Below are 14,780 nucleotides of genomic sequence, written 5' to 3'. Positions count from 1 at the left end.
CCTCCTTCCCTCCCCCTACCACCATTTCAGGATCTTTCTTGCAGAAACTCTTAACCCTCTAACAAATGTTAGCGATCTTTATAGTAAAGGAGAGATGTGATTTTGAGCATTTTGCTTCAAGTATAAAAAGTAAAAATGCCTTGGGGTGTGGTTGGGGGTGGGCTTTGTGAGGAGAAGTATGGTAGCAACTAAAGGAAAATAGGAATTTCAAATAAGAATTCAGTGTGTTCAGTTTTCTTCTTGGGTATTTATCTTGAAGTCTAGAATAAAGCTTCTGCTTAGAACTATATTCACAGTATTCATGAAAGCAATTTTGTAGTGCTTTTCATTTCTGTGTCCCTTAACTTACTGTGACTTTCCAAAAACATAGACATGCCAATTTTTGTCTCAACCTAAAAATATGGCATTACAAAAAAAAAGAAGCAGATTTAGAAGAAATCTGCAAAAGTTACTGACTTTTGCAGATTTAGAAGAAATCTGCAAAAGTTACTGACTTTTTCATCTTCATTTTAACATCATACTCAGCAAAGTTGAATTTCAGTTTGGGCACTAGCTCACTGGAAGCCAGTACAAAAATGGGGCAGTTTTGTTTTTAATTCTTATTGTACACTATATTATTGAAGAACTACAACTGGCATATCTGTTCTAGGTACTGGCTGCCCAGTAGGGAAAATTTTTACCACTATTTAGCTATCTCTTTTCTAATACTCAGTTGGTCTCAATTACTTTTCTAGGATTATTTTATTGTTGAGGGAGCTTGAAGCAATATCTAGATTATTCCCTTGAAGTCTTCTAAATTAAATTTCCTCTTTATAAGCCTTGTGTATTTTATAGCCATTTCTCTCAAATTTGAATGTGCATAGGTGTTTTTTTTTTTTTTAATGCAAATTCTAATATAGTAAGTGTTGGAGGAGCCTGAGAGTCTGTATTGCTAGCCTAAGCAGAACAGATAACCACTGCTAGCCATGCTTTTGAATATCAAGGGCTAATAAGAAGTTGTTATAAGTCATCAGCTAATATTTATATGCTGTTGATATATAAAAAGTGAGAATAACAAAGGGGCCATGCTGAGTTACATAAGTAAAAGTAGTATATAATAAACAATGCTAACTGGAAACTAACCTCTGAGATAACATTTCCTATACATATAGCGAGGGAAAAAGCTGTGTTAAATACTCCAGAATTATGATTGCTTTCTAGGTTGTGACCTTAAATAGACTGCTAAAGATATTGTGCCTTAACTTTTGTGTAATAGTGTTGAGCTTCAATTATTAAGTTGAATGACATAAATCTTTGGCTATTCTACAATTATTTCACAAAAACAAATACTTGGGTTACGAAGTAATTTCTATCCTGTTCATACTAGCCTGAATTTCTGTATTAGATGCTAAAACAATTAAATTGGGTTATTCTTGTCATATGAGTTCATTAACAATGTAGTATGCATCATGGTATTCTTACACACTTTAACAGTGCTTACCACAGGATGGATAATAAATAATAGGCCTGCTGTTGATTGTCTTCAGCCAGATGTAGTGCCATCCCCAAATAAACAAACCATTGTCAAAGTGAGACTTTCTCCTACCCTTACAAATGCCTGAATTGAGGTCTGTCTATATATCCCTAACTTAGGCCTTGGACTCCAGGTTATGTTATCAAAAGTTTTCCTTATCTCTGGTCATTTCCGATCAAATTTATAATGCCTAAGCATTAGTAATGAGAAATTTATTTTTTTGGCTTTTTTCATAACAGAACTTTCCAATTCAATTGTGGAATCTAAATTCAGATCCTTCCAAATCCTCATTTAAAATTCTATGTTGGTAGTAAATCTACTTCTAACTGAAATTTTACTTACTAGGACAGAAAATAACATTTTCAATTCTTACAATTCTACTTTGTTAGTGAGAGTTTCAGTTCTAGCTGAAAGAACTTCCTCAAATAATAATTAGTACAAAGTTGTAAGTGAAAAGGGGTAAGAAAAGCCGCATAGGTCACCTACCTTAAAAAGTGCTTGGTCAAAATTTGATTATAAACTGATTCTAATAAGCCACTTCTTGTCTTGTCTTGAAACACAGCTTCCAGGTAATTTAAAGCAGAATAGAATTGAAGAATATGAGCCTTCAAGTAAATCTGCAGTAAAAAAGGATATGTACAGCTAGCTTTCCACTTTTAAAACCAAACCACAGATGACACATTTCCTTTCCACTGCAACTGAAGCACATGTCACAGGGGGAAAAAAAACTCCAATGTGTCTAGTTGCCCGCTGGCATGACAGGAGGCTTTGTAGAACAAGTCCCCGCCTCCAGGGCAGGGAGGGTTTTCCACGTAGTGCCTTTTGACCTTATGCTCATTATATTTTTTTTTTTTTATAAATTTTATTGTTATATTCCCCATACAATTGCAGCCCCCCATTCTGACCCCAATCCCTCCCCTCCCGCCCCCGCCCCCCTAAAAGTGTCTCTGGTTCATAGTTTTTTGTTGATTTTGATTTTCACTTTCTTATAGTTATTCATTTTCCTGGTCCCTTATTTAAGTTTTCTAGATTCCTGCTATGAGTGAGACCATCCGGTATTTTTCTTTTTCTTTTTGGCTTATTTCGCTGAGCATGATCCCTTCCAGCGCCATCCATGTTGCAGCAAATTGCATGTGTTTATCTTTTTTGAATGCTGAGTAATATTCCATGGTATATATGTACCACATCTTCTTGATCCAGTCATCTATTTTTGGGCATTTGGGTTGTTTCCAAAGCTTAGCTATTGTAAACAGTGCTGCTATAAACATAGGGGTGCAGGTGTTCTTTGGAATTGATGTTTCTGTGTCCTTTGGGTAAATACCTAGGAGTGGAATTGCTGGGTCATATGGAAGCTCTATGTTTAGTAGGTCCAGAAATCTCCACACAGCTTTCCACAGTGGTTGGACCAGTTTGCACTCCCACCAACAGTGCAGAAGAGTTCCTTTTTCTCCACACCCTCGCCAACATTTGTTGTTGCTAGTTTTTTTAATATGTGCCATTCTCACTGGTGTAAGATGGTATCTCATGGTAGTTTTGATTTGCATTTCCCTGATGACAAGTGATGTTGAACATTTTTTCATATGCCTGTTGGCCATTTGCATTTCCTCTTCAGAGAAGTTTCTTTTAAGCTCTTCTGCCCATTTTTTGACTGGATTATTTTCTTTGTTGTTGTTGAGACTCATCAGCTCTTTGCAGATTTTTGTGATCAGTCCTTTATCATTAGTGTTGGGTGCAAAAATGTTCTCCCAGTTGGTGGGGTTTCTCTTTGTTTTTGTTATTGTCTCTTTTGCTGTGCAAAAGCTCTTTAATTTGATATAGTCCCAGCTGTTTATCTTTGCCTTCACTATCACTGCTTTGGGTGATGTGTCTGTAAAGATGTCTTTGATGTGCAAATCACGTAGTGTTTCGCCTATATTTCCTTCTATATATTTTATGGTTTCAGGTCTTATGTCTAGTTCTTTAATCCATTTTGAGTTGATTTTTGTGTATGGTGTGAGGTGGTGGTCAAGCTTCATTCTTTTGCATGTAGCGACCCAGTTTTCCCAGCACCATTTATTGAACAAACTTTCTTTGCTCCAATGCATAGTCTTTGCTCCTTTGTCAAAGATTAGTTGACCATAAACCTGTGGGTTTATTTCTGGATTTTCTATTCGATTCCATTGGTCTGTATGTCTGTTCTTGTTCCAATACCATGCGGTTTTGATGATTATGGCTTTGTAGTATAGTTTGAAGTCTGGGAGTCTGATGCCTCCATTCCCTTCTTTTTTTTTCAGGAGAGCTTTGGCTATTCGGGGTTTTTTGTGATTCCATATGAATTTCATCAATAATTGTTCTATTTCTTTGAAGAATGACATTGAAATTTTGATTGGAATAGCATTGAATCTGTATATTGCTTTTGGAAGGATGGCCATTTTAATAATGTTTATTCTTCCAATCCATGAGCAGGGGATGTCTCTCCATTTCTTTGTGTCTTCTTCTGTTTCTTTTAACAGTGTTTTATAGTTTTCTTTGTATAGGTCCTTTACCTCTTTTGTTAGATTTATTCCCAAATATTTGATTTTTTTTGTTTCAATAACAAAAGGGATGGTCTTTTTGATTTCTTCTTCTTCAGATTTATTGTTTGTGTATAGGAAGGCTACTGACTTTTGCGTGTTGATTTTGTATCCTGCCACTTTACTGAACTGATTGATGAGTTGAATTAGCTTTTCTGTGGAGTTTTTGGGGTTCTCTATGTATAATATCATATCATCTGCAAATAGTGATAGTTTGACTTCTTCTTTTCCTATTTGGATTCCTTGGATGTCTTTCTCTTGTCTTATTGCCCTGGCTAGGACTTCCAGTATTATATTGAAAAGCAATGGTGAGAGTGGACATCCTTGTCTTGTTCCAGATCTTAATGGAATTGCTTTCAGCTTTTCACCATTGAGAATGATACTGGCTGTTGGCTTGTCATAGATGGCCTTTATGATGTTGAGGTATGTTCCTTGTATCCCAAGAATTTCAAGGGCTTTTATCATGAATGGGTGTTGCACTTTGTCGAAAGCTTTCTCAGCATCTATTGATATTATCATATGGTTTTTATATTTCTTTTTGTTGATGTGTTGGATAACGTTGATTGATTTTCGGATGTTAAACCATCCTTGTGCCCCTGGAATGAATCCAACTTGGTCGTGGTGAATTATCTTATGGATACATTGTTGGATTCTGATAGCTAAAATTTTATTGAGGATTTTTGCATCAGTGTTCATTAGGGAGATTGGCCTGTAGTTTTCCTTTTTTGTGTTGTCCTTGTTCGGTTTTGGTATTAGTGTAATGTTGGCTTCATAGAACGTGTTTGGTATTGTCCCTTCCTTCTCAATTTTTTGGAAGAGTTTGTGAAGGATAGGCACTAATTCGTCTCTGAATGTTTGGTAGAATTCATTTGTAAATCCATCAGGTCCTGGGCTTTTGTTTTTGGGGAGGTTTTTGATTACCATTTCAATTTCGCTAATTGTAATTGGTCTGTTTAGGTGTTCTATTTCTTCTTTATCTAGCTTTGGGTGATTGTAGAGTTGTAGGAATTTGTCCATCTCCTCTAGATTGTTGAACTTGTTTCCATATAACTGTTCATAGTAGTTACTGATTATTCTTTTGATTTCTGCTGTGTCCGTTGTGATTTCTCCTCTTTCATTGATGATCCTGTTTATTTGTGCTTTCTCCCTTTTTTCCTTTGTGAGCCTGGCTAGGGGTTTGTCTATTTTATTGATTTTTTCAAAGAACCAGCTCTTGGTTTCATTGATCTTTTGGATTGTTTTTTTAGTTTCAATTTCATTTATTTCTGCTTTGGTTTTTATTATTTCTTTTCTTCTACTGGTTTTGGGGTTTTTTTGTTGTTCTTTTTCTAGATCTTTGAGCTTCGAGATTAGGTTGTTTCTTTGCGTTCTTTCTTGTTTCTTGATGTGAGCTTCTATTGCTATATATTTTCCTCTTATTACTGCTTTTGCTGCATCCCATACATTTAGGATATTGGTGTCCTCCTTGTCATTCAATTCAAAAAATTTTTTAATTTCTTCTTTGATCTCCTCATTAGTCCAATGGTCTTCCAGTAGTGTGGTTTTTAATCTCCATGAGGTAGGAAAGTTCCTTGCCTTCTTTTTATGGTTTATTTCTAGTTTGATGCCTTCATGGTCAGAAAAGATGGTTGATATGATTTCAATCTTGGTGTATCTGTTGATGTTTGTCTTGTGCCCCAGTATGTGATCGATCCTGGAGAATGATCCGTGTGCGCTTGAGAAAAATGTGTACTCCATTTTTTTGGGGTTTAGTGTTCTATAGATGTCTGTTAAGCCCAATTGCTCTAGGTCTTTATTTAGAGCTTTGGTTTCTTTACTTATTTTTTGTCTTGTTGATCTATCCATTGTTGATAGTGGTGTGTTGAAGTCTCCCACTACGTATGTGTTTTCTCTGATGTCTGTTTTCAGAGAGGACAACAGTTGTCTGATATATTTTGGTGCTCCTTCGTTTGGTGAGTATATGTTAATGAGTGTTATTTCTTCTTGAAGTATTGTCCCCTTGATCATAATGTAGTGACCATTGGGGTCTCTTTTTATCTTTTTGAGTTTGAAATCTGTTTTATCTGATATAAGTATAGCTGTTCCTGCTTTCTTTTTTGGTCCATTTGCTTGTAGGATTGTTTTCCATCCTTTAACTTTGAGCCTATTTTTATCTTTTGTAGCTAAATGTGTTTCCTGGAGACAGCAAAAGGTTGGGTTTTGTTTCTTAATCCAGGCTGCAACTCTGTGTCTTTTTATTGAAGAGTTTAGTCCATTTACATTTAGAGTTAGTATTGATATGTTAACATCTGTATTTGCCATTGTGTTTGTCTTTCCTTTGATTTTATTTATTTATTCTTTTAATAACTTTTTTTTTTTTTTTGGCCTTCTTTCATTGTTATTCGTCGCTCTGAGGTTCTGGCTTTAGGACTCCTTGTAGTATTTTTTGGAGTGGGGGTTTAGTTGCAATGAAATTCCGGAGTTTCTGTTTGTCTGGGAAGGTCCATATTCTTTCTTCAAAGAGGAAGGAGAGCTTTGCGGGATAGAGTATTCTTGGTTGGCATCTGTTTTCTTGGAGTCTGTTGAGTATGTCCCTCCACTCTCTCCTTGCCCGTAGTGTTTCTTCGGAGAAGTCTGATGTCAGCCTGATTGGTTTTCCTTTGAATGTTATCTGTTTCTTCCCTCTTGCCAGCTTCATTATTTTTTCCTTGTCCTGGATTCTTGGGAGCTTTACTATTATGTGTCTTGCTGTATTTTTCCTTTCGTCGTGGAGGTTTGGTGTTCTTCTTGCTTCTTGTATATCAATTTTCAGCTCCTTCTTCACATTTGGGAAGTTCTCTTCAATTATCTCTTTGAATATTTTCTCTGTTCCTACATCTCTCTCCTCTCCTTCTGGTATTCCTATAACTCTTATATTTCCTTTCCTCATGGAGTCAGATAGTTCCCGAAGTCTTTCTTCGTTCTTTTTCCTTCGTACTTCTCTTTCCTTTTCTGTTTTGGTTCTTTTTATTTCTGTGTCTTCAAGATTACTTATTCGTTCTTCCATTTCATCTATTCTGCTTTCATTGCTTTTCCCAGAATTCTTTAGTTCTTCCATTAATTCTTTGATCTCCTGCATTTCTTTTACTTCCCTCTTTAGGGACTCAATTTCTTTCTTCTGACCATTGTTTTCCCTCTCTAGGGACTCAATTGCATTCTTCTGATCGTTGATTATTTTTCCCTTATCATTGTTTTCCTTTATGACTTCTGTCAGTTTTTTAATCACGGCAATTTTAAATTCTCTTTCTGGAAGGCTCAGAAATTCTTCCAAGTTATTGTCGTTGCAATCTGGGGGCTGGCTTTCTTTTTGTGGTGTGCTTTTTCTCTGGAGAGTTGCTAGGTTGCGTGTGGTTCTTCTCCTCCCTACTGTCTGTTTTCTAATTTGCCGTATGCGTTGGGACACTGTGTTGTTGGGACTTGCCGGCATCTTGGTGGGCTTCTCTGTTCCCCTCTGGTTCTTCCAGGAGTCATCTGTCAGTTTCAAGCAGCCTTTACTGGAGAAAGGTCCCTGTTCTAAAATGCCGATGTGGGGACACACTCCCCTGTGCGCCTGGTCTGCCCCGGCGGTGGGTTCCTGCTCCCCTCTGGGCTTGGACTGCAGGCCAGAGGGGGTCTGGCGTGGGCAAACTTCCCCCGCTCACCTCTGGCTCCTGAGGAAGCCTTCTGCAGGTAGTCTTTACTGAAGAAATGTCCCTGTTCTAAAATGGTGATGTGGGACACACTCCCTGCGCTTCTGGTCTCAGGCACACTCTTCTGCGCGCCTGGTCTGCCCCGGCTGTGGGTGCTCGCTCTCCCTGTGGGCTCAGACTACTTGTTCAGAAGGGGCCCGGTGTGGGCTAACTCCCCAGCTGGCCACTAGCTCCTTCAGTAGCCTGTGCTGGGGTCAAGTCGCTAGGTGGCACCAGAGATCTCTCCTAGAGCCCTTGGGGAGCTGATTTTCCACCCCGTGGGACAGGGAGCAGAGCGGGGATGGTAGGGTACACCTCAACGACTTTGGGGTGCTGTGTCTGCCTTGTGCCCCACCGTCGTGGGGAACCCACGCCCCTAATTTCGTGCCCCGGGTCTCAGTTCCAAAGCCCTCAGTTCCAGGACGCGGGCTGTAGCCCAGATCAGTGGCGCGGGAATGGCGCCTTTTGAATTCCGCTCCCCTGCCTGGGCGCCTTGTTCCTGCTCACTCAGGGAGGGCCTCCGCCCGGGTCTCAGTTCCAAAGCCCTCAGTTCCAGGATGCGGGCTGTAGCCCAGATCAGTGGCGCGGGAATGGCGCCTTTTGAATCCCGCTCCCCTGCCTGGGCACCTTGTTCCTGCTCACTCAGGGAGGGCCTCCGCCGTCTCCCCGCAAGCCTAGGTCGCAGGCGCAGGGGCCTGGGCAGCTGCAATCCGAGCGCTGCTTTCGCGCGCCTAGGTTGCAGGCGCAGGGGCCTGGGCAGCTGCAATCCGAGCGCCGCTTTCGCGCAAGCTTACCGGGTGGCCAGGGCTGTGTGCTGGTGCTGGTCTCCTCCTGGTGGGCGGGGCTCTCTTTTTAATGGCGCGTGGAGCTCACCTCCGTGGTGGATCCTGCAGGGTTCGCCTCAGCTCCCGTTCACGGGGTGTGGTGGCTGAAATAGTTCCTTTCCACTCACAGTCCCGCTTGCTGCATCCGTTTTTCTTGTTGGGCGTTTTGGTTTGTTGTTTCCCTCGTCTCTGCCGGTCGGAGAGTGCCGCCTCTGTGGGCGGGGGAGGGGAGCAGGGTTCTGTGCTTCCCTCCCTTCTGGTCCTCTTTTATGGCAACTTTCTTCTTCGGGCAGTTTGCTGGAGTCGTCCGTTTATCTTCCGTGTCCCAGTTCTCACTGGGACCTGCCGCTTTTCCTCCCTATTAACTTTTTTTAATGGGAGATCTTACTCGCAGTGTCTCCTCGCCGCCATGTTGCTCCGCCCCTTCCTGCTCATTATATTTGTCTGACACACACACTCATTATCTATGCCTGCTAATATATGCTTGTCAGAATCATTCAAAAGAAGATGAAATAGCATTTTACCTGCACATTAAAATCTTCTCTAAAAATTTTATTTGTATACCCCAGGCTGACTTGGTAAGTGAGTTGAATATCTGGTTATTGGTCAGATCAAAGAAACAGTGATATACATCACCAGTACTTCAAATTGTGAAGCTGCAACAGTGATTTTTTTGGGCTCTCTAACTCTCCTCTTTCCCAAACGCCCTGTCATCACCTCACATTATTCTGAAATGGACTTCATTTTCCCCAAGAAGTGGCTGCCCCTATTTCTTTGTCTGTGATAACAACATTCTTTGTAATCTCAGATGCCTAATATATAGCAAGTTATTTTAATTCAAGTCCTTTCTTTCAGTCAATATTAGAACTTATATCACGTTTGTCCTTTCATATTCCTGGATTCATTTCTTTCCAGTTTTTACTCTCACTGTTCTATTTTAGATTCTTATTAGGCCATACCCAGACTACTACAGGATTCTTTTCGCTAGTCCTCTCTCATATACATTGTATATATCACTTCCTTTGATCATATTACCTCTTTCTAAAAAAAAAAAAAAAAAAAAAAAAAACACCCTCCTTAACTCCTACAGCAGAGATTCTGAAAAGTTTATGTACATAAATATCAAATGAGAAAGTTACTTTAAAACATTGAAAATTGTCAGGTCCCACTGCATAAATTCATAGGTAGCAAATATGGGCTGGGATCAGGAAACTGCATTTTTGTCGAGGCCCACAGTTGAAATTGATTCTGGTGCCTCACACCCTGAAAAAAACCCAGCTCGTAGGAGAAAACCTGAGACCTCAGCAGAACAGTTTTGATCCCTTTACGATTTGGCTATTAGGTATTTTTCCAGCTCATCTATTAAAACTTCTCTACATGAACCCTCCATTCTAGCTAAATTAGTTGACTGTTGCTTGAACATATCTAGTTACCTTTTTCTTTTCCTCTCTCCACGAGGCGAGGCCTGCCAATCCCCTCTCTTGTTGAGTTCAAAATTCCTTACTGTGCTTTCTATGTAGTTTTCACTAATAACATGGTTTGTGCTGATCTCACACTCTTCTGAACTTTGTAGCAGTGTTTTTCTCTGCAATTCCCTTGATAAGTGATTACATACTGGTTTGAACTATTTGTTTTTTATCTTATGTCGTCCCCAAAAGATTACAAGCTCTGAGGTGAGGATATTTTTTTTAGCTTTTTTTTGTGTACTACTACCAGAGTTATCTGGTATAGACCACTGGGCGAAAGTTAATATGGATTGTTTTGAGTTAAAATTCTAGTACTGTCTTCTTCAGGGCTTTCTGATGGTCCTTATCTTGGCTATATACATTGATTAGAGTTGTTTTCATTGTAAGCAACATATGACCTAAAATGGTTTAATAAAAAAATGGAGTTTATTGGTTCACACAACTCAGTAGTCCAGGGATAAATTTCATCTCAGGAGAGACTTTATCTAGGATTCAAATGCCAGGACCCCAGTTTCCATCTTCATTAATCAGCTCCATTTCCTTAGTTGTTAGGCAGGCTTCTCCTTTATCATGCTCCAAGATACAAGCAACAACCATGTGTTCCCTTGTTTATAAGTGTTAGAAAAGAAAAAGTATTAAATTCCTGCAGTCTAAGCTAAAATCTCTGAATTGGGCCTCTTTAGTCCTGGTTACCCTGATTTTAGCCATGTAATCAACGATAAACAATTCTTTCAGGTCAAGGTAGGATAAATAAATTGGCTCTAAGTAGACCATTCCCACCCACACTGTTGATCTGGGAAGTTTGGTGGGTCTGGAAGCAACTAACCAACTGTGGTGGGCAAGTTTGTTGTTACTATTGCTCACAGTTTTTGAATTGGAGGTATTTTACTTACATTTTACTTTAGTCTCAATTCTTTAATTTCTTACAAACAGCTGGATTGAAAAACTGATCCAGACTTCATGTAATTATATTATTGAAGTTTTCTCTAGAAAACTAATCATAAAATAAGATAATAAATTAGATTAATAGTATCTATATATTTATTCAGGACTCTGTTAAAGAACTGTCTTTTTTTGTCATCTTCCTTAGGTTCAAAACTGGTCAGATCAATGGTGATTTGCTGATATACCACGTCTTGCTGACTTTAAAGCCATATTATGCAAAGCCATATGAAATTGTAGTAGACCTTACCCATACTGGGCCTAGCAATCGCTTTAAAACGGACTTTCTTTCCAAGTGGTTTGTTGTTTTTCCTGGCTTTGCTTATGACAATGTCTCTGCAGTCTATATCTATAACTGTAACTCCTGGGTCAGGGAGTATACCAAGTATCACGAGCGGCTGCTCACTGGCCTCAAAGGCAGCAAAAGACTCGTTTTCATAGACTCTCCTGGGAAACTGGCTGAGCACATAGAGCATGAGCAACAGAAATTACCAGCTGCCACCTTGGCTTTAGAAGAGGATCTGAAGGTATTCCACAATGCTCTCAAGTTAGCTCACAAGGACACCAAGGTTTCTATTAAAGTAAGTTTCATCTGTCTGGTACATGATTCATTGACTTTCTTTACTAATCAGACAATATGCTGGCATGTCTAAGTGTCTCTGTAGTATACATCAAATGTAAATTCCAAATGAAGGGCAACCAAGCTTTCTATCCTCAAAGGGGCCCTGCAGAGATATTAAAGACGTGTACTTGATTATAATCTGTGTTGAATTGGAGGCAGAAGAGTGTTATAGAAAGAACAATTTGGTCTATACCAGTCAATAAGTAGGAATGTTTGGAGAAGGGTAATTACCTGTTGAGCATTCCAATTATTACATGTTTCTTACAGAGTAAGAACATGAATCTTCAGTATAGAATTAGTATTTGTCAGTAGGATTCTTGACCCCCAATTTTTTTCTGATGTGTTCAGTCTCTTGATAACATTTATCACAGTGATTATTGAATCTACTTGAATATACAATGGTGGTAACTTCTTAAAATGGCAAATATGGTAATTTGTTAGTGGGTTTGATTTTTTGGAGCCTCTTAGACTTCTGCAAAATAGAATCTAATTCCTCTCTACTCTGCCCCTTCACCACCACTTTCCAGGTTGGTTCTACTGCTGTTCAAGTAACCTCAGCAGAGCGAACAAAAGTCCTGGGACAATCAGTCTTTCTAAATGATATCTACTATGCTTCTGAAATTGAGGAGATCTGCCTAGTGGATGAGAACCAGTTCACCTTAACTATTGCAAACCAGGGCACACCACTCACCTTCATGCACCAGGAGTGCGAAGCCATTGTCCAGTCTATCATTCACATCCGGACACGCTGGGAGCTGTCTCAGCCTGACTCCATCCCCCAGCACACCAAAATTCGGCCAAAAGATGTCCCTGGGACACTGCTCAATATCGCATTACTTAATTTAGGCAGCTCAGATCCTAGTTTACGGTAGGTTTAAAAAAAAATTTACTTCAGTTTTTTGTTCAGAGTTTGTTGCTTTTAAAATGGGACTACTTAATATGCTTTAAAAAAATTAATGCTGGACCATTATTTTACATCTTTGTTTGAAAATTTGAAGGTATGCTATGTTGGTTAACCAGCATGACCTCATCAGATTGTGGGGTATCCACATGAATTGCGGAATTCTGAATAGGGTGATTCACACTAAACCAGTGTTTGTTCTTTCTCCAGGATAGTGATCTGAAACAGAGAACATGGCACTTCTGTTTGTTTGGGGTTTCCCCCACAAAAAAGTTTTTTTGTTATTTTAAGTTTACATCTAATCTACGTTTTCCACCTCTGAGTTCTCTTAAATTTCTCCAAGTTTAAACGTATGTCGTTATTAGTTTTTTCTTGAAATCAAATGAGATTATCATTGTTTGACAAAGCAGGTCTGATGTTCAGTTACTCCAAAAAAAAAACACGTTTCATATTTTCCAAAAGATGTAAATACGACTATAACAAAATTCTTGAAAGAAATCTTGAGACAAATCACACATGTCATCTGAGTATAGTTGGTTTTGTTTAGGTATAATAAGCTGAACATGAACAAGAAAAATAGAGAGCCTTTGGAATCATTAGATTTGGTTAAAAATCTAAATTTACTACTATGTATAACTATGAACAAGGTGCCAAGATTCTGAGTTCTTGCTTCCTTGTTCTTTAAATAAAGGTAAGATAGCGTCCTTATATACCTACAAAGGTTTAATAGTATGTGCGGCAGTTTATTATATAGCACCTAACAAATAGTCTGTGCTTAGTAAACATTTTCTCCCAACCGTGCTTCACTTTCTCTTTGTACCCTTCCTCCCTCCTCCCGTCCTTTTCATGTGAGGATAATTCTTTGTCACAAGTACCTTGAGATTGTTAAGAGTTCGAGAGAGAGAATTTTTTAGCTTTGGAAAATCTTTCCTAGTGTATAATACAGCCCAGGTTTTATTAGAGGATCGTTTAGTATTCTAGTGTCTCCCTTACTTAAAAGGGGGAAAAATCAACGAGATTCTGTATTTGAATTGGGCCTCACGGGATCTTGAACACTCAAAAATTATACACAAAATTTTGTGCATGCTTATCTTTCTTTTACGCCGGAGAAGAATAGCCAATTTGAGGAACTCCCATTCCTGTAGCTATTAGAAGATACAGAGTCAGTGTCAAAATAGTATAACTCAAAGTTCATAGGAATTAGTAAGCATACATAAACTTAGAAACAATTATATTAATATTCTCAGTTTAGCAAAATGGAGCTACTAGCCTGCCTTTAATTTTTAATTCAAAGTTCTTCGCAGAAGAATGCCAACAGTCTTCTAGCAATTACTAGCTTGAATGAATCTGTATTGTTCCCTTGTGAAATAAAGCAAGCTGATAGCTACTGCTCTTTGCTGAAGCATGTCATCTCAGAGAAAAGGATGTTAGAAGACTTAAATTTCAGTGGCTTTTTCTTCCTCTGTGGTTGCTGCATAAATATATTAGCACAATGAAAGTTTGGAGAAAAGGAAAAAGTGAAATCACTAAGAAGTGAAACAATCTTTGCTGGATAGGAGAGGAAAATGATTTTAAAATTGAGTGATTTTTTTTTGAGCTATTTCCAAAATTATTTAAATGTATTTTCAGACATTTATAAGGGACTTTTGATTCTAATGGAATCTGAATATAAATTATGTTTTTTTCTTTTTCATTATTATATATAACGGAAAGAGTTTATGGAAGGACAAATGGGAGCAACCGAACTATGTTAATTTTTTTTGACCTCCAGTTTATAGTATAAAATAATATAAAACCCAGAAAGAAGTTCAGTGGATGCTGATTTAAAATTTTAGCATTCTATTTGATGAAAACATTCAGTTTTATTCTTATGATTCCCATTATAACTGGTTCTAGTGGGCGAGGAAATCACAATTCAAGTTTGGAACTCACTGAAAACATATTATGCCTTATTCTGACTTTGTATTGATCCACCTTAGGTCCATAAACCTCTCATTTTATGTCCAGTGAAATGGCTTTTAAGGGAGACCTTATACTCAAGTATCTTAAGAGACTCACAGTCGTCTTCTGGCTATGTCAGAAATCTCCCTTAAAAAGATCACCAACTGATCAAGAGGTATTTTTGGTTTAAACCATAAAGTCATAACATCTCTAATCATAAAATTTAGTAATAGTTGGTTTTGCTTTGTAATAGAATAAGTTGTATGTTATTTAAAAAAATTGGAATTGTAAGAAAAAACAAGTTCTAAAACAACTTCATTTGTGCTTTCTCCT

General features: G+C 38.4%; 1 protein-coding gene across 4 annotated transcripts in view; it reads left to right on the top strand.

Moving 5' to 3' along the window:
• NF1 (neurofibromin 1) overlaps positions 1-14,780 on the top strand; it is a gene marked incomplete at both ends in the record, with an annotated part of 273,922 nt that overhangs the window by 214,940 nt on the left and 44,202 nt on the right. For all 4 annotated transcript variants that reach the window (XM_084237353.1, XM_084237352.1, XM_084237351.1 and 1 more), the window contains 2 exons: positions 11,132-11,564; positions 12,133-12,473. In XM_084237353.1, the coding sequence (XP_084093479.1) occupies positions 11,132-11,564; positions 12,133-12,473 (774 nt within the window). The remainder of the gene's footprint in view (positions 1-11,131; positions 11,565-12,132; positions 12,474-14,780) is intronic.

The sequence above is a fragment of the Talpa europaea genome, assembly GCF_964194135.1.
Source record: "Talpa europaea genome assembly, chromosome: 7".
Classification (NCBI taxonomy): domain Eukaryota; kingdom Metazoa; phylum Chordata; class Mammalia; order Eulipotyphla; family Talpidae; genus Talpa; species Talpa europaea.
This window is presented reverse-complemented; position numbering and strand designations above follow the sequence as displayed.